General features: G+C 46.0%; 2 protein-coding genes across 14 annotated transcripts in view; both read left to right on the top strand.

The window, feature by feature from the left end:
* LOC135897935 (testis-specific serine/threonine-protein kinase 3-like) overlaps window positions 1-21,655 on the top strand; it is a 245,996-nt gene that overhangs the window by 9,729 nt on the left and 214,612 nt on the right. The window lies entirely within an intron of this gene.
* LOC135897933 (uncharacterized) lies at window positions 930-8,182 on the top strand. Its single transcript, XM_065426625.2, has 5 exons — window positions 930-1,244; window positions 2,799-2,960; window positions 3,123-3,363; window positions 3,595-3,702; window positions 4,471-8,182. Exons 1-5 carry the CDS (start codon window positions 1,063-1,065, stop codon window positions 5,389-5,391), a joined length of 1,614 nt encoding a protein of 537 aa, XP_065282697.2. The 5' UTR covers window positions 930-1,062; the 3' UTR covers window positions 5,392-8,182.

The following is a 21,655-nucleotide window of genomic DNA, read 5'->3' as shown; positions in this document are numbered from 1 at the left end:
CATAGCCAGGTACTGTAACCAACGCTGACCATCGGGCTATGGGTAATCGATGCCGTCTATGTGGGACAGTGGTCGCAGCTTGTACACACAACGGCCAAGGAACTTCGCTCTAGGAGGCCACTTCCGAGAAGACAGGCCACGTAAATCCACCCTAGCAAGCTACTTGGGAGAAGGAAGAAAGTGCAACCATTCGCCTGCTTCCGATCCCACTCTGTCACCACCACCAGCTCTCCGAGCGTACCGACCAACGTCTCCCCGGCGGCGCATTACGTCATCATCTCCAACAGGTTCATCTCAGATGATCCAACAGGATAATCTCCACTTTGGCAGCAGCAGTGGCAGCCTTTGCACGTACTCACGCTGTATATTCCACACACGCTGGACGCTCCACTTTTGCATCGCCTTGGTTCAGGCCCCAGCGCTATCTGGTCGCTGGATTACTCTGTCTTCTGTGGGCCGGCTCATGGCTTGCTGAGGTGACGTCACGACTTGGGACCCCGTGCTTCGCTTCAGAGGAGGCGGGAGGACTACAAACGCCAATCTGCGCCCCGCCTGGCCGTAGAGAAAGAGATTCAAGAGTGGACACTCCCATAGAGCCCAGTGGCCGAATTGACTGTAGCGCAACAAGTGGATGGGACTAACACCTACCGGTTTAGGTTGTGGGCGCGCGCGTTTTGACCGCTAGCTGGTACATACCACGCCGGCTCCGCTGATCGGCGGGGCATTTATTTTTTTTTTCGCTTCTACTGCTGTACCAATGCGGCCTTCGCGCAGAATCATTTTATTATTTAGTAAAAATTATTGGGAACAATCTTTACAAGCCTCCGTCGAATCTGTGCCATGTGCAACTTCATAAAGTAAACGCACGACGTCTTATGAAATGACGAAGTGTTTATTTTGATCTATATAGACGAGGCAACCTAAAGTTTGCCCGCGCGCAACCAGCGCCGAATGCTCCCCTAGCGGACCGATGGAAGTTTCGGGGGTCGTCGGTGCGCGAGCGCGCGCCCGTGTTCTGTACGGCGGGAGCGCTCGCGCTGGCTCGCGCGCGTTGTTTTTGCGATGGCGAGTGCGACCTCATCAGCCAGGAAAGGTGGCACGCAGTACTGCTGTGTTGTTGACTGCCACAACAGCCTTGAGAACACGAAAGGTCGAACGCCGCCCGTGAAATTCTACAGATTTCCGGGGAAGTGGTACGAGAAGGGCAGACGACAAGCATGGATAACTGCAGTGCGCCGAGTCAAGTAAGTACCATACTTTCGAATTCGCGTGCAATATCACGGCCGCTCGATGAAAACAAAATAGTGATATGCCTGTTTTTAGCGCGCAACCGTTTGTTTAGTCGTGCCGCGTTGTTGAATTGTGTTGACATCCGCTTGTTAGCGGTAAATGCATGCGTGTTGCGCCGCTGAGCTCGACGACGCGAGCTCGATTCCCGGCCACGGCGGCCGCATTTCGATAGGGGCGAAGTGTAAGAACGCCCTTGTTACCGTGTGCTTTGATTTTTGTGCACGTTAAAGAACTTCCGGAGGTAATAATTATTTCTGAGACTCCGCATTACAGCGTGCCTCATAATGATTTCGTGGTTTTGCATGGTTTTTGGCAGTTAAAAGCCCCGAATTTATTTGATTGTACTGTGCCTTCACTCGCAATCGGCATGGACGAGCTTTAGATAATTATTTCGCTTTTCCAAATGCTGCAACTTAATTTACTAGTTGTGCAGGTAACGAAAGAGGACGCGCGCTACTTTTGTGTGCTAGCAGACCGCATTTAATGCAAGCCGCGGTCGTCGCGAGCGTCGGAGCGACAGATCGGAAAGCAGCCGCTCGAGACGTGCGCGTTATGTTTGTTGTTTGGCCACGCTTTCTAAGTTCACAATAGCCAAGCTTGCTTTAAGGTAATTACCACCTTGCACATTCTTGCTGATTCACTCTTCCTGCCAAAAATTTTCGTTTCCTGTAGTAACCGGCCAATGGTGCAAGCTTACTTTAGCTGTTCGTCCGACGAGGCACTAGATTTGCTTTGGTGAGGCAGGTATCTCTAATGCTCTAATAGTGCTGTTGGTCCTAAGGTAATCGCTTGTTAACGTGGTCTGGGTTCATTTCGCGGAGCAGTCTGTACGAGCCAATTCTCATTAGCAGTGAAAAGGCACCTTGCTGATTAATGCGATGAGTTGCAATGACTCCAACATCTGCATTAAATAAGGCGTGATTTACACTAAATATTTATTGAAGCATGATATAAAGCAATATGCGCCTATGTAGTACTTAAATTGTTAATTTTGAGCAGATGTGTGTTCTGGCTGTTGTGTTCTAGGATTTAGTGTACTCTGGGAAGGAAATTGCTTTAGTGTTCTGGTGAAGCAGCGCACTGACCAGGACAAGGCAGACACACACATGAATACAAGACACTCGGTGTGCTTGTGTCTCTCCTCTTTTTACTGGTCAGTGCGCTGCTTCACCAACACGGTATGATTATTAATCACCAACTCGCCTAACCTCCCACATTACTGCGTTAGCTTTATAATGCAGTTCTCTTCGTGCCATGCAGTGACGTTATTGGGACAAGAAATAGGCAGCACAAGTTACAGGCACTAGCATCTCAGAATCGCCATGTATTAAAGGCATGTACAGTTTGCCAAAAACATCTTAATCTGTGATTTGCCTGAACCTAAGCCTGACAGGGTATAATGAGCTATAGGCTAGGCCACGTTGCTAAAGATGGGAAGATGGTCTTTCTCTTTAGTATAGTTCCATGCCTATTTGTGTCTAATACATGTCTTCTTTCTGTGCTCGCAGTGCTGATGACACTCCCTGGGAGCCATCCAAAAGCACACGAATTTGCAGCACCCATTTCGTTGGAAACTGCAAGAGTGACCTAATGGAACATCCATCATACATCCCTACCATCTTTCCACCTGTGTACCGAAAGAAGGCACCAGATCGAGAGAGGGCGGAAAGGTATGACTGGCAATGCGCAAGTATCATGACTTTTAGTGGTAGCACTCTTGTAGAATATTATATGCACACATAACCTTTGCGAACATTACCTTTGCAAACATTTTATTGGAAGTAATTTAATTCCCATGACAAATAGGCTCATGTCATTTCTATGCGATGCAGATGGGAGCGGCGTCTAACAGACCAGTGGCACTCGCAGCAGTCGTCTCAGCAGTCAGCACCACTAGAACATGCGCTTTTGGACTGCAGTGACACAGCTCCGGAGCAGCAGCACGACACATGTGAAAGAGATTCCACAACGTGCCTTTCTGAATTGACAGAACTGTCAACAAGCAACCCACTGGATTTCCCGTCATCGAGTAGCATAACAACAGAAGTTCCTGCTGCCAGAGTGACTGATGTTGTAATTACATGTTTTTATTCATAAACAGGCCAGCATTATTTTATCGTAGAGAAATATTTCATTTTAAGAACGGTAGCAAGAATGGCTTTAGGTGCACTCCTCTGTCCAGCAACTCTGTGCTAGTTCTTGTCCTGTCATTACTATTTTGTAAGTGCCTTCAATATATTTCCATGTAGCAAGCTGTGGCAATTATTCATTGAAGCCTGTGCTGTTCTGTGGCAACTATTTCAGGGATGCCAGACAGAATGTTCTGCTTCAGGCAAGCTGGACCTCCTGCTCTCGGCAACCAATGGGACTGAAGCATCAACACAAGTCACGCATGCTGAACAAAGTGACAAGGTTTGTGATTGTACAGAACTTGCCAATTACATATTCAGTTTTTGTGAGGAGAGTACTATGCAAATGAAACCCAAACTGAGAGGTAGATAGTGGAATCTATGCTGAAACAGCATGACTGAAACAAAAACAAAAAGCTACACACTACAAGAAAAAAACTAATAATTTTGTTGGTGTCCTTGTTCCAGTTGCACCTTTTTAGCTTAAATTTAGGATGAACCAACTGAGCCTGCACCAAGATGTTGAATTTAAGAACTAGAAATGAACAGTCAGGGAACATCAACACTTTGTTCCAGCAAGATTTTTAGCCATGCTGAGGTAAAAATATTGGTGCCCGTCAGCCATCTACTGAAAGCTTTCTCGCGCGTAAACAAACTGTTTTTTTTATTTTCTCAGAATGAACAAATTCTGGAGAAGCTTATTACCTAAAGCTGTTATGGACAGCATGACTGGGTCATTGAACCCTTTACTAGGTAGTTGGGACTAGAAAAATGTTTCCCACAAAATATAATACATAAAATGATAAATATGGCATATTTGCCACTATTTCATTATACCAATTATACTAACGAAATTATTAATAAATTATGTCAGTACACCATATGCAGTTTTATTAAAAAACACAGGTGCCAGAAAAAAATATTGAATACTCATGTAATCACGATAGCAATAACATGCAGTGGTTTCGTGAGCTTCCTAGCAGTTTATTACTGACCCATGGGTATATTTTTTTCAGTGCATTATAGTAACCATTTCCTCCAATTTGTTTAGGTGACTGGCACAGACTATAACTGGAAAAGAAGATGCAGCTTTGAGGGCTTCAACTCGGTGAAGGACAATGAGGAAGCTCTGCGTGACCTGTGCGGCGTTACACTGCCTGTGTTTAGTCTCCTGCTGAACCTTCTCCCTCATTCGAGGTACAAAAGCACTGATGTGACGCGTGAGGACAAACTTTGTTTGTTTTTAGCTAAACATCGGCTTGGTGTGACATTCAGTGCACTTGCTGCAATATTTAGTGTGAGCACCACAACTGCATCAAATGTGTTCAGGAGAACACTTGACCTCCTTAGTGTTGCCTTGGAAGACTGGGTGTTTGTGCCTTCACGAGATGTTATCAAACTCTCTTTGCCCCTCCCATTTAAAGAACATTATCCTAATTGTACATTTATAATAGACTGCACTGAAATTCGAACAGAAATGCCCTCTAAAGTGGAACAGCAACATGTAATGTTTTCTCATTATAAAGGGACTTACACACTCAAGTTTTTGGTAGGTATAATTCCTAATGGAATGATAGCATTTATGTCTAAAATGTATGGTGGGCGGCTCACAGACTCTTTTATTACACAAGACTCTGGATTTTTAGAGCTTCTAAAGCCTGGAGATCTAGTGCTAAGTGACAAGGGCTTCCCAAGAATTAGGACAGAAGTTGAGGGAAAGGGAGCAGTACTGCTGATGCCACCGTTCAATACGAATGGAGGGCAAATGTCTCAGGAAGACATGGACATGACGTATCAAATTGCATCAGTTCGCATACATGTGGAGAGGGTAATTCGAAGGCTGAAGACATATCGTATTCTAAGCAACACAGTGCCCCTGACTTTAGTACCACACATGAAGAAAATAGCTGCTGTGTGTGCTGCCCTTGTGAACATGGAGCCCCCTATAATCAAGAAGCAAGAGTGCAACTAGTTGTTTGTTCTGCAGACTACTGTGTTTTACATGCTGTATTTGTTCTGGAAAACTGCTTCTAATACCTCATTGTGCAAAGCACTTTATTGTAAGCCTGCCTTTAAATTCACCTTCTTTGCTTCTAACTGCATTCAACCAAGAACATTCAGCTTGGTTTTGATGTAAGCTCATGCAACAGCATCGTTTAATGTTCGTTTTAACATGAGAAACCAGTGCTCTTAAATGTGTGTTCTGTCCTATTATGCCAACTGGCAATTCCTCTAATGTAGCATACCCTTTACTTTTATATTTTGAGTGTCACTCATGTTCACATAACAGATCTGACAACAACATACTGTTCAAAAAGGGCTTTAGAAATTCTTGTAGTTATATTTGTCTGACAGAAGAACCCAACAATCATTTTAGCACATTTTAGTGTTTTGGCTCTCTTAGTGGAGGCTCGGTTAGTGTAACATGCATTCCATTCTGTTTGAGTCACTCTGTTTTGTGTTGAATAGCTTACATGTTTTCTTTACGAAATGGATAGGTAACATGGCTGAGCATAGTACCATGGACCAGTGACTTCAAAAGAAAAGGACAGTTTTATTGTTTTTGTTGTTGCACAACAAACTTTATTTACAGTTTCATACAGGCTGCATTTGAATGCTAATACAAGAGACTGTACGTGTTTAAGCACACTTGACATAGTGTAGTGGCGAACCTGTGCGTAGCTATTCGTTGATTTGTGTAACTTTCTGTTGCAATGTAGTAACAAGAACATAAGAACTGCTGGTGTTTCTATTTGTACTCATCTTTACATCACAGTCTTTACGTTACCCGTGCATGTGACTAGAAGCACTAAGCATGAAAGCTTTTTGTTGCAAACGAATTTATTTTGTTAACTAGCAGCACACCTATTTAAAAGCAGTAGTATTTCTTGTAGTTCTGAGTAGTGCTTTACTAGTTGCAGGTGTGACTGCAAAGATGCTGTCATTTAAACTGTTGTTACCCGTGTTGATAGCATCACTGGTATTAGTGTTATTAATGCAGTTGGGGTGGTATTGGTATGAGATGATGATATGTAGCAATGGTAAGGGTGCAGGAGTATTGTACTTTGGTGAGTTAGTTCATGACTTGAGTAGGAAAAACAGTACATTCAGATGAATGTGAAAAATGGAAAACAGTGATAATAAACAATTGTCAAGCACCAATAATGTTCTGAATGTACACACAACGTAGGGTTGCTTGCACGATTATGCATAGGGTTGCTTAGGGTTGCTTGGACGATTATGCATGATTGGCATTTGGTTGTTGGGGCCATTTACTTCCCCTTCATAGCATATTGATGATGCACTGTTATTGCTTCTCAAATAGTAAGCATGCAACAGACATTAGAGTGCTACATAAAAAATGTTGTGTTATCACATTAGTCTCTCTGTTAGAGACACAGAACACTGCAAGCAATGCATGCCCATGATATTGGTGCAACAAAAACAATTCTGGCCTTTTACATGCCATAGCAGCAGATGTAAATTTGCACCATCTGGAGTTATTTAACGTGCACAGTACCTAATGTTTAGCCGAACAATGATAGCTAGCAGAGAGAGTAGGAAAGAAGCAAAAGGTTTACATATAGCAAGAAGACAACATTGAGAATTTAATATACAAAAATCTTGCATAACTGAAGGCACAAAATCAGAAAGTTAAAATGGAGCAAGGCGCAGTGCCATGACTAAACCATAATTCAAAACAATGCCGGAATTAGAAATTTAAAATAAAAGTACTCCATCTTAGGAATCAGCTTCCACAAGAATAATTCGTCTCTCTTTACATTCACAATAATGCTCTGGTTTGGGCTGTACACGTACAGAAGAGCCCGCTGAAGGTTTAGAACGTACAGCTGAACTTCAATTTGTGTGTAATAACTGTGTGTCTTCCTTAGCTCAACAATGTCGTTAATAAATGTAAGGTAAGGCAGCTCACAGGTCCTTTGCTCGTAATTGAGAAAGGGTGCATTTCTGTACTTGTGTGTGCACTTAATCTCTATGAGAACAGTTTCGCCACCGAGATTTGCAAGTCCGTCGGGGCTGCAGCATAGCCATGGTTGTTCTGGCAGAACAATGAGACCCATCTAGAGGAGACAATGTATGTAAGTTAATGCAAGTAATATTATAGCTAGCATAGATTTTGAATATGTGCACTTAGTAAAGTAATAAATGATTGAAACTCATCAAGAATGTCACCTGAACTATGCGTACACCAAGTTTTTGCTCCAGATTGCGCCTAGCTGTGGCCTCAGTTTTGATTCCTGCAGAAAAATTTATTCAGATGTGCACATGTGCATGCCAAACGGAATGGTAAAGAAGGCAGGCACAGCACTTTATTTCTAGTCTTCATTTTTTCTGCCCATCTATTGCACTGTTTGATTCCATTCAACATGCACCAACTGTAGCAGTTAAGCTCACAACTGCAGTACATGTGCAATAAGATTTGCTTCCATTGTGTCATAAATTTTGTTATTGTCTAAGTTCTGTAAAAAACATGTGCATGCAGTGCAACACTTTTGTGCTTAGTAACCTTACCATAATGCATTGCAGCACTTCTGTAAGTGCTGTGCCTTAGTAGCTGCTGGGCTGCACTCGTTAATCCTTCATCATTTTTCTTTGTTAGAATGCTGTGAGCCTTCGTACTGCTAATTCGCACTCTTCGTTCCTCATGCCACCTGTACATTTCAAAAGTTCCAGAGTCTGTATTATTGGATAGTCATGAAATGCGTGAAACGAATTAAATAAAATTGAAGTTACCTTGTGCAGTTTGCTTGCTCTTTTGTGAGCAAAGCAAGCCTTGTGAATTTTTCTTTCAAGATCACTTTGGTGGTATATTCATGTGCCTCTTTAGGCTGTAGCTCTGAAACAAAATCCCACTGCTGTGTTGTCCTGCTGTCAACGACAGAGAGGTAATGGTACACTGGTCTGCGAAGCATTGTAGCAAGCATCTCGTCAAGGGTGGCTTCATCTGCTGCATTTGAGGCCTGCTCAACAAGCTTATCCAGAACCTGCCGGCAGGTCAGGTCGTCCTCGTGCATTTTGGATAGCATCATTACCTCTTTCAGGGAACAGTCTATCTCTGGATAATGTAGTAGAATGTCTCTCGATGCCTTTTTCATATCCTTTGAGTTAGATTGTTGAGCTGTTATGGAGAAAATGTGCATAATGACTGTGCATACCAGGGTCTATGCAAGCTGTAATTAAGTTGATGTATGAACTCATTTAAGTCTAACTTGACAGCAAAAAAGTGTGCAGGAGATGGCAAAATTTTTATACAAGCTCACCTGGAAACAAGTCTAGGAGATCTTGTTCTGGCTGCCGCAGGGGTTTGCTAGTTGGCTTGCCCCACTTTTGGGGCTCACTTGTGCAGGAGCTGTCTTCGTGGTTATTTATGTATAGGCACACAGCAGCGGCATGTTTGCACTGGCCCTGAATACCGGCTTTGCAGCTGCATTTTCCTTTGCTTATATTTAACTGGCGCTTTACAGGGCATGACCACAAGAGCTGAAGAAACAATGGCAATTGAGGTGCATCATTTAGTTGTCTGGTTGTGTCAAGTTTCATATCAATATCTTTAACCAACACTATTATAATATTGTCAAATGCTTGCAAAAGTTCCTTCCCTTCCCCAACACACAAAACATGTGTATGCCTGAAACACCTAGATCATCCATACACAAATATATTGACTCATAATGGCCCCGAATTTACTTCACGGAAGTACAATGGAACTTAAGTGAGTGATGAAAGGCAGGCATGAGCATGCTAGTGAGTGTTGGTGAGTGGTAGTAGACATGTCAGCATGAGTGGGTGCTGGTCAGTGAAAGTGACTGAATGCGAGTGAATGCAGAAAACGTGTGGGTAACTACATATATAACCCGCAAAAAATAACAATGAGCGAGTATCAGTTTAATTATTCTGCTGGCCTATGGTCAGGCACAGGTTCCTTAGAGAGAGCACAAATATTCTACTTTAGAGGTTACTGTCACTGCTGGCAGCATAGTACTGTTGTACAAATTAGCCTGGGCATGCAACGGTCTGCGACCAAGAATAAAAGCCAACTGATATGATAGACACAAATGGTTACTGCATGTAGTGGCTGCAAGACTGCATGTCTAGAAGTTGTGTGGTTGCTGTGTTGCTGCCTCTAAATGGGGGTTCATATTTGAGAATTCGCATTTGGTTATTCTGCACAAATCGCAGCACAAGGACACTTTGCACTTATGCTCGACCAAAACATGCACCTACTAGGCAAGTTGAACTAGGCTAAAAGATTACTCCTGACAGTCCGCAATTGCATAAAAAGAATCTGCGCACATCACGCGGATATGCAATTTTAGCTTTGTTACCATGCATACCAAGGGCAGACAAGCACAAGTTGCTGATGGAACTTACGCTTTTAACTGCAAAAAAATATATGTGAATCCTGAAAACACTCTTTACTGCATTATTTTCTCGCGACCAAGCAGAGCTGCTTAACCTGTGCAATAAAGGTGGAATCACAAGATATGCGCCGTTGCCCGTAGGTACGCAATTTTTGATTTGTTATACGTAGAGCAGACAAGCATAGGCGTAGCCATGGGGGCATTTAATACCCCTCTCTAAATAGGTTATGTATAAACATACGCTCGCGAATATTGGGGTGCCGGAACACCACCTCTCGCTCGTCTTAAATGAGCTGTGCCCCAGCAGATAAGCGTAAAAGGTATAGCTGATGTAGCACAGCTGCAAAGAAAATATTTTTGTAATTATTTATTGGGCAAGTGAGTAGGCGATGATGATCCTTTAATCAACGAGCAGCGTCGGAAGACGCAGGCAACGGATCGCATTGTAAGCACTGAACTCTCTCAACACGTGATATGTCAAATGAAACCTCGCAGTGACACTGGTTCAATGCAAAAACAAGCAGGCTTCGCGAAGCGATGACATCGATAACGCTTGCCGTTGTTCACTGACAGGTCCGCGCAAATCAGAACGAACACAAACGTGTAATTTACTAATGCTCCAGCCAAGAAATTTAGCAGCAAAAGGTGGAAGCACAAAATGAGAGCAGCCGTGTGCGCGCGCTCAGCTACCGAGGAAACTAACTGCAATCGTCACCGTTCCAGCACATCTCTGCAAGTATGCATGACCGCTTTGTACCTGCATCATATAGAAATAAAAGTGGCTAAACTTCTGAACTTGGTGCATACCTCTAACTCGACGTCGTATACGATCTTGTCGGACACCTGTGACACGCATTTAGCTTTCACTGTCACATCACCGTCCACGATTTGTTCAACGCCGTACACGTGCGGAAGCAGACGCTCCCCTTTCGTGAGGTTTCCGCCACGAAAAAATCTGTCGGCGTCGGCAACCTTCTTGAAGCCGCATTGCAGTCTTTGCATCGCTGTTGCGCAAGCAAGCGATCTGCCGCCGTCGAAAACGGAGCGCCGTGAGCACGAGCAGCGAAGAAAAGCGCGGACGAAACAATGTAAACCAAGTGGAGACTGCGCCACAGCGCGACCACGCTGATTGACCTTTCCACATTGGGGGCGCTGTGAGGCGGCGCAGTAGCGCCGCCTGGCCATGGTTTTCTCGTCTATAAACACTCGTTCCGGGCTTTTTGTGCATTTATCCAAAGTTGTGGCACCAGGTAAGTAGCAGTCATTGCCGTACGAAGCTCCACCGAACGGCATCAGGTGAAAAAAGTAAATTACAAGCATGTATCATTTTGGTATATTGACCTAACAGGAATATTGCGTTTAGAAGCGAAACGAGCATAATTTGTGAATGGGTGGCATCAAAAGTCACCTTTAAATGCACTTCGTAACAAATAGACTCCTTCCAAACAATTGCATAAAACATGAAGAAAACATCTGATTTTCAAGCATTCCTCCCTTTCGGTGCATTATTTCCTGCACTTTAAGAGCACAAATGCACGGGTGAGTGCGCGTTTGCAGAACAACCTGACCTCAGTCGACGCGATGGTACGCCAAGTACACAGAGGTGGCTTCAACACAGGCTCTCAGCCAGATCATTATACACGCTCGCAGAATGCCTTCTAGTCGCACTCATGACAAATTCGCGGATGCAAAGCCTGTTTTCAGTCGCTCAGAAGACAAAATGTTCATGTTCTTGGTTATTGAGCTAGTCGGCGTTATTTTTTACGCGTCCTGCAGGCGCAAGCAACACACTCCCGTGTTACCACTCCTGAAAAATCGCTAGTCACGTTTTCGACAGGCGTGAGTACTGAAAGAAGATATATTGAATACATTGTTGCGCCAAAAAAGGAAAACAAAGACTTGGGAAGGAAGAGTACGAAACGACAGATTGAACGCTGAAAAAGATATATGTTGTTGCAGGGCTATAATAAGAGTCACAAACTTGTCCCACTAAAATTCAGTACGTGCCAAACTGTCACCACGGCCGACTTGCTTTTTTGCTAACTGACTCGAATCCCAGGCGCGGCGAACATGGCTCAAAAGTATACTAAAATGCTACGAAATCGATTACTATAATTTTGGGAGTCAGAGAATGCGTCACGAACTTTTCCCAGTACGATTCAGCGCACGCGAAACTGCGGTACACAGCCGAGCTGCTCTTCGCTAACTGCAGCACAACACCAGGCGTGGCGCGCGTACCTCGTAAGCAGTGGCGTAGCCAGAAATTTCGTTCCGGGGGGGAGGGGCGGATGTTACGTTGCAGCTCGGCATCCTCCTTAAGAGGAAGCTTTAGCTCGGGTGCTCTTATCTAACTATATGTAGAAGGGGAATTCGTTTTTCTCGGCAACCACTGCGCCAAATTTGACGAAGCTTGTTGACTTTAGCAGAAAACCTTGGGGCGGCGGGGGGGGGGGGATGTTTTAGTGACTGCTGCGTTCGAATTTTTCATTTAGGTCATCAATTTTTTATTAAAAATTGGCCAAAATCGCAAATTTTCAGAAAACGAAACTATCAAGTTTGAAACTCTGTAACTCAACAATGAAAAATGATATCACAATTCCATGAATTTCATCTAATAACACATCTACAGCGGACAAAATTGATATGTTACACATGAATCTAAAAAATTTAGTATTATGGAAACACGGCTTTTGCAGAACCCTTGTACACAACTTAACCAATTCAGGTAAGATATAAATTGACATACCAAATTTGTCCGCTTTGACTGTTATAATAGATGCCGCTGACAGAACCACGATATCTGTTATTGATGCAGAGCTGTTTGTAAATGTCGTGCTCCTATTTTTTCGAACTTTCAAATTTTTCGAAATATTTTAAAGAAAATTCAGGCCTTAAATCGGAATGCCGCTTCCAACAGACACTACAATTTAACTTTCTCTCTCAAATGCCACAAATTTCAATAAAAGCGATTCCTCTTAAACAATTTGTCGAGGGATCAAATACATGAATAATAATTGCACTGCCAATGCCAAAGATGCTGCAAAGGAATTCTTGAACACTACGCACCATAAAAACAGGTAAAATACATCATTCTTCATAAAAGAATATACTCGTATGTGCCAGAAATCGTGTTCAAAATAACTGAAATCATTGCTTCCATGTGTTTTCGCTATTTAATAAGTAAAGAAAATATCACACGAACTTTAGGACAATATCAGTTCGAAACCAGCAAAGCAGTGCATGCCGCTGATAAGAAAAATGTAAAGGCCATGAAATGAACAAGTTGAGGACAAATATGTTAATGAAACTTTGTCATTCAAGAACCGTGTTTACATTCATGTACGTATGCAACGGCCAGTGCAAAATATCAATGACGCTGGAACTCGTTCCAATGTATTACGCAGGAGCAGCTGTCACCGGTCGTGTTGTGTGAGTACTTGCACCGAAATTATAGTCGCAACAGAGAGCAGGTATAAAAAGCAGGAGGTCTGCAAAATATACGAGGGCTAGTCAAATGAAAGTGAGCCAATGCGAATATATTGTTACGTCCAAGCGCGTAAAAGGGGCGCGGGGATCATGAAGAGAGAAGAAGAGAAGAACGAAGACTGTGCAGCGGCGATTCCTGTTGTTCGTAGCCTGCCGTTCCTGCTATCACATGCCTGCGAGGTATGCGGTGCGGGGTACACCTCGTAACCACGGAGCCTACGCTGCTACAACTTCGCCGAAGCCGTCGACTTGCCGGACTTCCGCCACCCTCACCTGACATGCCTGAATACGCCTGCCAGATTCCCGAAGGATCTGACGCGGCTTCAAGGCCAGCACACGGGGTTCCGTGGCAATACTACCGGGTGCCACTCACTTTCGGAGGAAAAGCCGTAAAAGATGTCGATGAGTGGCTTACGAACTACCGAAGGGTGAGCCGGTCTAACAGTTGGAACTCGACCGCACACTTGTCCAATGTTGTGTTTTCCCTTACCGACACAGCGCTCGTCTGGTATGAGAATCACGAACACACGCTCACTTCGTGGGAGCTTTTCGTCGAGGAGCTCAGAGCGTGTTTTGGAGACTCTAGCGCAAAAAAGAAACGCGCTGAACAGACGCTTTCGCAAAGAGCTCAGATTCCCGGCGAGACCTGTACGACTTATATCGAAAAAGTGCTGAAACTGTGTAAGACAGTCAACTCTCAAATGTCTGAAGATGACAAAGTTGGACATTTGTTGAAAGGAATAGCCGACGACGTCTACAATTTTTTGATCGGCAAGGAAAGCTTGGATACCGTGTTTGACATCACTCGCCACTGCAGGACTTTTGAGTCGCTGAAGATGCGATGGATAATACCGAAGTTTGGTCGCCTCGCTAATGTCACAACGGTGGCAAGTGTAGACCCGAGCTCGTGTGTCGACCTTCCATCAACAATACGGCAGATTGTTCGCGAAGAGTTGCTCCATCGGGAAGAGATGTACCGTTGCACACCCGGCATCGCTGGTGCGTACTTACCACACGAGATGCGAAACACGGCCGTTTCGACCGCATGGCAACCCACGGTTCACTCAGCGACCGTCGAGTATAGGTCTACCCCACAAACGAGAGGGACCCTGAGCTATCAAGATCATGACTACGACCAACGCCCTCGCCGCACGCACGCCTCCAGGCGGCCGGTGCCTAGCCATGATGAATGTGACCCACCTGCTGGCTATGCAGTCGACAGCAGCGTGCGTGACTACGTGGAATAACATCGAAATTTGCGGCACTTGCGGTGTGTTTCCAATGCGGTGTCCCGACCCAGATAGCGAGGTTTTGCAATCGTCGCCCAACAACGTGGAATGGTCGATCGGGGTCTTCAACAAGGACCACACCTTCTATGAGGACAACTCAACAGACGTACACCACCTCTTGGTCAGCTGGCGTCCCTCCCGGCAACGATTATTGGCAGAGGAGCTTTCGGAACCGCTCGCCGGCATCTGACAGGAGTTTGACGCCACCGCCATCTTCTCGTGCACCGTGTTTACGTCAATCGCCATCCCCAGTGCGCCGCTCCTCCTCGCCTTCACAACCGGAAAACTAGCTAGCGCGGCCGATGGGGGTGAGGTCGCTCGACACGTGCTATCGACAGAAATGCCCCCTGCAGTTGCTATGATTAAGAACAAAGTGCATGTACTTGTTGATGGTGTTCCTACAATGGCTTTAGTGGATACCGGGGCAACTGTATCCGTAATGAGTATCGGTTTTAAATGTCGGTAGGGCGCAAAGTTGTATTTCCGTGGGACCAGGCTCCAACGTTTTGTGGAGTGAGCGGCGAGTCGTTGCGCCCTGTTTGTGTGTGCAGTGCTGAAGTATCCTTGGCTGGTGGAGTTTTGGCGACGGAGTTTGTAGTTATTCCCCGATCGACGCACGAAGTGATTTTGGGCATCGACTTTTTGCGGCATTGTGGTGCGACCGTTGATTGTCGCACGGGGTAAGTTTGCGTCGATGGCCATGTTTCGTCAGGGCTCTTATAGGACACTTGCAGTCAAGGTGAACTTTGTGTGTTTGCAGATACAGTTGTGCCTGCGTCCACCTCTGTGTGCGTGCCGGTTGTATGTCGCCGTGAAGTTCCAGACAGTTTCGATGCCTCCGTAGAGCCAATCCATCTAAATTGTGTGAAGAAGAACGTTTTTGTCCCCCATTGTGTGGTATCCATAGGCAACGGGCGTGCTGTCTTGTGGACAGCCAACTGCTCGGCAGAACCCATCCTGCTTCCAGACGGCTTGAAACTCGCCTACTTTACAGAATACAAGTCTTCGTCCGTAGCCGTACTAACAGACCCGCCGTGTGAACCTGCTGACCTTCGCCACGTCTCAGACAAAAGGCTTCTGTCTATGATAAACAAGTCGCTCAGCACAAGGGAGCGCCATACCTTGGTGGATACGCTTTCTAAGCATCTGTCAGTGTTTGACTTTGCGCAGCCGGACAAAGCGTTCTCGATTCCCGAGTCATGAACGCGCCATACTATCGATACGGGATCTGCGCGCCCGATCAGGCAAAAGCCTTATCGCGTGTCGCCCAAGGAGCGGAAGATAATCGGAGAACAAGTGAGTGACATGATAAAAAATGGGATAATACAAGAGTCCTCAAGTCCTTGGGCAGCCCCAGTCATACTCGTCAGAAAGAAAGACGGTAACTGGAGATTTTGCGTCGATTTTGCGACGCCGTGACTAAGAAGGATGTCTACCCGCTGCCCTGGATTGATGATGCAATTGACTGCCTTCATTCGGCCTCTTATTTTTCTTCAGCGGACCTGCGCTCAGGATATTGGCTAATCCCGATAAACTCGACAGACAAGGAGAAAACAGCCTTCATAACCCAGGATGGATTATTCGAATTCAGTATGATGCCGTTTGGGTTGTGCAACGCTCCAGCAACCTTTGAAAGGTTCATGGACACCATTCTGCGTGGGTTAAAATGGAACATCTGTATGTGCTATCTTGACGACGTTGTTATATTCGGGCGCACATTCAATGAGCACAATACGCGCCTGGATATTGTCCTCGACTGCATCAAAAACGCTGGCCTGGTTCTGAACTCCAAGAAGTGTAAATTTGGTGACCGTCAAACCCTTGTGCTGGGTCATCTTGTTGACAAAGACGGTATCCGGCCTGATCCCCTCAAGACGGCAGCTGTTGAGGCATTCAGTGCACCGCAGTCAGTTAAGCAACTTCGTAGTTTTTTGGGTCTTTGCTATTACTTTCGCTGATTTATTCCTGGTTTTGCTGATGTCGCTTATCCTCTGACAAGTCTGCTAAATAAAGACGCACGGTTTGAGTGGACACCCGAGTGCGAGTCTGCATTTCGTCAGTTGAAGTTCCTGCTGACCTCCCGACCTATTCTTCGCCACTTCAATCCTACTGCGCCCACAGAGATCCACACAGATGCTAGTGGCGACGGTCTGGGTGCCGTTTTGGTCCAACGTTATGACGACCGTCAGCACGTTATTGTTTATGCAAGCCGCGCATTGAGCAAACCTGAACGAAATTACACGGTGACAGAGCAAGAATGCCTCGCTGTAATCTTTGCAGTTCAGCGATTTCGCTCGTACTTGTACGGACGCCCATTCCTAGTCGTCACAGACCACCATTCGCTGTGCTGGCTCGTGAACCTTCGTGACCCATGTGGTCGCCTTGCGCGCTGGGCTTTCAGGCTGCAGGAATATAACTTCACTGTTTCCTACAAGAGTGGCCGAAAACATGCTGACGCAGACTGCCTTTCTCGTATGCCGCTTACCACGACGGACTGCGACGCAGACGATTTTGATCATCTCGTCGCTTCTGTGACATCCGCTTTTCCTGATATCGATGCGTTCAAAGGAGAGCAACGGACAGACACCACATTGGAGCCACTCTTCCGCCCATTCAAGTGAAACAAGCGCCTACTGTCTACGGGATGGGCTCCTGTACAAAAGGAACGACTCAAGCACGGGTGCGCGCTTCCTTTTAGTGGTGCCGCAGCGTCTCCGCCCAGCAATCCTTCAGGCTATGCACGATCACCCTACCTCCGGTCACTTAGGCACTGTGCGCACCCTTTATCGCATTCAAGAACGCTTTTACTGGCCCCGGATGTGACATTCGATTGAGTTGTATGTTGCCAGCTGCATACAGTGTCAACGTCGGAAACGCCCAACCACTGCCCCATCTGGTCTCCTTCAACCTCTGCCGCCTCCAAGCTCACCCTTTCGGCAAGTTGGAACTGATCTGTTAGGCCCTTTTCCAAAGTCATCTAAGGGAGACCACCGGATAATTGTCTGCGCAGACTATTTCACACGCTCTTGCGAGACGGCAGCTATATCATTAGCCACTGCCACCGAAGTGTCGCTCTTCTTACTTCACGCTATTGTTCTGCGACATGGACCGCCTGGTGTTATCATAAGCGACCGGGGACGTCAATTTGCGGCGGATATCGTGGAAGAGCTTGTTCGTTTATGTAACTCGCACCTTAGGCACTCGACACCGTATCATCCGCAAACGAACGGCCTCACTGAGCGCACTAATCGAACAATCACCAATATGCTTTCCATGTATGTTGCGTCCGATCACAAGAATTGGGATGAAGTTCTACCGTTTATTACTTACGCCTATAACACCGCCAAGCCCGAGACAACCGGCTACAGCCTCTTCTTCCTTTTATATGCTCGGCCGCCCCGGTATACGCTCGACACTGACCTTCTTTTCACCACCACGACAATCCTACGGTCGCCGATACGCTATGCCTCGCTGAAGAGGCTCGGAGACTTGCGCGTCTGCGGACTTTAGCATCACAAGAAAACTGCAAAGCCCGCTACGACGCACGACATCGGCCTGTTACATATCACCCTGGTGATCTCGTTTGGCTTTGGACTACCACAAGGAAACGCGGTTTGTGCCAAAAGCTTCTGGCAAACTACGATGGACCGTATATTGTCATCGACAAAGTCAGTGAAGTGAACTATACTCTCGCGCGCCTCACGAACACTGGTAGACGTCATGTCGCACGGTTGAAATCATGCACGCCACGACAAGCTAGTTGACTCGCCCAGTGGGCTTTGTCTGCGAGGAGAGGTATATGTTACGTCCAAGCGCGTAAAAGGGACGCGGGGATCACGAAGAGAGAAGAAGAGAAGAACGAAGACTGTGCAGCGGCGATTCCTGTTGTTCGTAGCCTGCCGTTCCTGCTCTCGCACGCCTAAATAAACCTCTTTTCCTCGTGCTTGCAACAATATGAAAAACGGGGTACTTTATCTAAAAGTAGTCTCCATGAGCATTTCGACATTTGTCCCATTGACTAACGAGTCGCGTGATTCTCGTCTCATAAAATTCCTTGGGTTGCTGCTTCAAAAAGTCTGCGACTGACTCTTTCACGTCATCGTCCTGCATGAATGTGGTTCCCTTGAGCTGTTCTTTTCGGTTGCCCCAAAATCTGGATGTCGCAAGGCGACAGGTCTGGGCTGTGTGGCGGATGTTGCAGCGTTTCCCACTTGAACGTTGCCAGTTTTGTATTATATACATCAGCGATGTGGGGACGGGTATTGTCGTGGAACAACATGACCCCATTCGTCAATTTTCCACATCGTTTCTTCTTGATTGCAACACGCAGCCGTTCCGGCGTTTCACAGTATTGGAAACAATTGATAGTCTGTCAAGACTTCGCAAATTCTATCCGTAATGGTCCCTTTCGATCGAAAAAAAAAGTCAACAACACCTTTCCGGCGGAAATGATGGCCGTTACTTTCTTTGGGCGTGGTGAATTCGAATGTTTCCACTGTAAGCTTTGCCGTCGTGTTTCAGGCTCGTATTAGTGGCAACATGGCTCGTCCCCGCTCACAATTGCAGACAGGAAGTTGTCACCCTCATTGTGATGCCGGATCAGGTCAGCCAAGGTATGGTATGGTATTCCTTATGCGATGGCGCACACCCACTGCGGGGGATTGGCCAAGATTTGGATGAAATTAGGCAATCTTTATTAAATACTAAAATTGGTCAAGGCAGTCAAGGCAGCGCCGACCTTCTCTGTCTTCTGGCGGTGGTTCAAAATCTTGGGCATCCATTGCGCACACAAAAGCCGATGACCGAGATGTTCATGAATTACGGCAGGAACTGAATCGTGACTGATGCTCAGACGCTTTGCCAGTTCATCGATACTTATCCTCCTTCCTTCTCTCATCTCCTCATCAACTTTTGCAATTTTGTTAAGGGTGATTTCACGATGGCTTTAATCCCGTATTGGATCGTCTTTGCAACTTTCACGTCCTCCTTTGAACCATTTGCACCAACGCTTCACAGTGGCCAATGAAATGCGATGTTCAACGTACACGGTGACTAATTTCTTTTTTACGAAATACTTTGAGCAGTCAAAAACTGCACGGCAGCACGCTGTTCAACGTTTGGAGTTTCAAATATGTCACGCAACCATCTTCAACCGAATGTATGAGAGCAATACAGAACCCTTATCCTCACACCTGCGTGTCACTTTTGTAAATGAGACGTCCCTCTCTTTTACGCGCATACCTCGCAGATAATGAACCGAACCATTATTGGGCGGTGTGGGTAGGCTCACTTTCATTTGACTCGCCCTCGTGCATTAGAAATGCCAAGATACAATGGGATATACAAATGCGAAGATAGAGCTTGATAAAATGCAAGAAAGTGTCGCTGGAAACAATGTGCACTGTACGTATACAAAAATCTCCCAACAAGATATTTAAATATACGTATAAGTCTCCAATAAATGTACGTATCTGAGAAAAAGTCATGGTGTATAATGCGTCAAACGAAGCAAATAAACATGTTGCGCAATCACAGATTCACAGAATCCTAGATACCGCCCCCGTTCCATCTACTCCCCCCGATGTATAGCGCGCGACGGAAGATGACTAGTTTGCTCTCCGCTTTTCTCCTTTGCGCACACAAGACTGAGTCACCATCGTCGGCTCACCCATTCCAGCCCCGCCTTCCCGCACGCATTCACTCGCACATGTAGCGTGCGGCGCTCGGTACCGATGTTATCGCCCTTGGACTTTATACGATACATGAGGGCGACAGTGACGGCAGGAATGCGCTTGGAGTGTCCATATAATTGCTATCGCAATAATATAATAAGATTATCCGGCAAGGGAAGTGTCCGATGGCCCATACTTTCCGCAAAATAAGTAACAAAATCGATCTTTCAACATGCGACAATTCACTGCGCCACAACAATGTATTTCTTTCCTTTTGTGGGGCGCGGGCACCCAAATTAAAAAACCTCAAGCAAAATATGTTGGCCACAATTGAATGCCTGCTTTGCGCACCTAATATGACTACCGAAGGAATATTAAAAAAAAGAAAACGTGAGACGCTTGGTCCACAGAGAACCATACGCATATACTGCTCGGTATCCTGCACCGGCGATCCAAGACTTTCCGGAGAGGTTGCCCTCAAGCGAACGCGGTGCAATCCGTTGAGTCCCCACAGTGATGGGGCTGAGCGACCATTGTTTCTTTTTCTCGTCTGCTAGCCAGAAAGCGTCTAAAACTCTGCCAGGCGAAAATCCACTCGGCCACTCAGTCCATACCGGTTCCTGCACATTCCTAACCATGGCCAGGCCTGGCGTGGTATCCCTGCTGACCGAGTTGCCAATTCTGGTGGGGTATTTTGGATCGGTGACCAAGGTAAGACCGCAGGCTGCTATCTGTGCCGCGAGGGCCTTGCCCTTGGCCGTATCTTTGATGTAACCCCAATCTTGGTGTTGTGCGTTCCCCTGCTATGATAAGCGGATGATATGATATGATAAGTCCCCTGCTATGATGAGCGGATGGTCGCCTGCAATTTGACATGCCTTCTGGAAGAGAGCGTTAAACGTCTCCCTTCTGTCGGCTGGCGAGCTGTACACGTTCAGAATGAAAACGGATTGGTTGAGTTTAGCGTTTTGGATGAGCTCGATCATGATGTGTTTGACTTTCAAGTTTGGCCTAACGTCGTGACGTAAATAGGCGAGACTCTTTGAGACGAGTGTGGCTATTCCTCTTTTGCCCTCGGAAAAGTGCGCTTCTGCATGGTAGTCGCCAATAGCGATCACATCGGTGAGTGTTTCCTGGAGGAGGATTACTGACGGCCTTTCGTTAGCAGAGCTAAGTAGTTGTTGCAAGACTGCCTTCCTTTTGCGGAAGCTGGCGCAATTCCTTTGCCAGATAACTATAGATTGCTTGTGTTAGCCATCTTACTTATGTAGTGGGGGCGTACCGAGCAGCGCAAGCTGTCTGTCGGAGTCTAAAATTTGGAGCCTCGCTCTGTGCTCGTTCAGTTGGAGCTTGGTGGGGCTAATTTCGGCAACTATGTCCGATCTTAGGTGGTCAAGCAGTTGCTT

This window comes from Dermacentor albipictus, chromosome 2, assembly GCF_038994185.2.
Source record: "Dermacentor albipictus isolate Rhodes 1998 colony chromosome 2, USDA_Dalb.pri_finalv2, whole genome shotgun sequence".
In the NCBI taxonomy this organism is placed as follows: Eukaryota; Metazoa; Arthropoda; class Arachnida; order Ixodida; family Ixodidae; genus Dermacentor; species Dermacentor albipictus.
The sequence above is the reverse complement of the archived record's forward strand: the minus strand, read 5'-3'. Positions and strand labels throughout refer to the sequence as shown.

What these genes read in the sequence shown, in the direction of transcription:
- LOC135897933 (XM_065426625.2), top strand. Translation starts at nt 1,063, where the DNA reads ATGGCGAGTGCGACCTCATCAGCCAGGAAAGGTGGCACGCAGTACTGC. An exon ending in ACTGCAGTGCGCCGAGTCAA is followed by an intron (nt 1,245 to 2,798) that starts GTAAGTACCATA and finishes CTGTGCTCGCAG; the next exon opens with TGCTGATGACACTCCCTGGG. An exon ending in CTGCCAGAGTGACTGATGTT is followed by an intron (nt 3,364 to 3,594) that starts GTAATTACATGT and finishes CAACTATTTCAG; the next exon opens with GGATGCCAGACAGAATGTTC.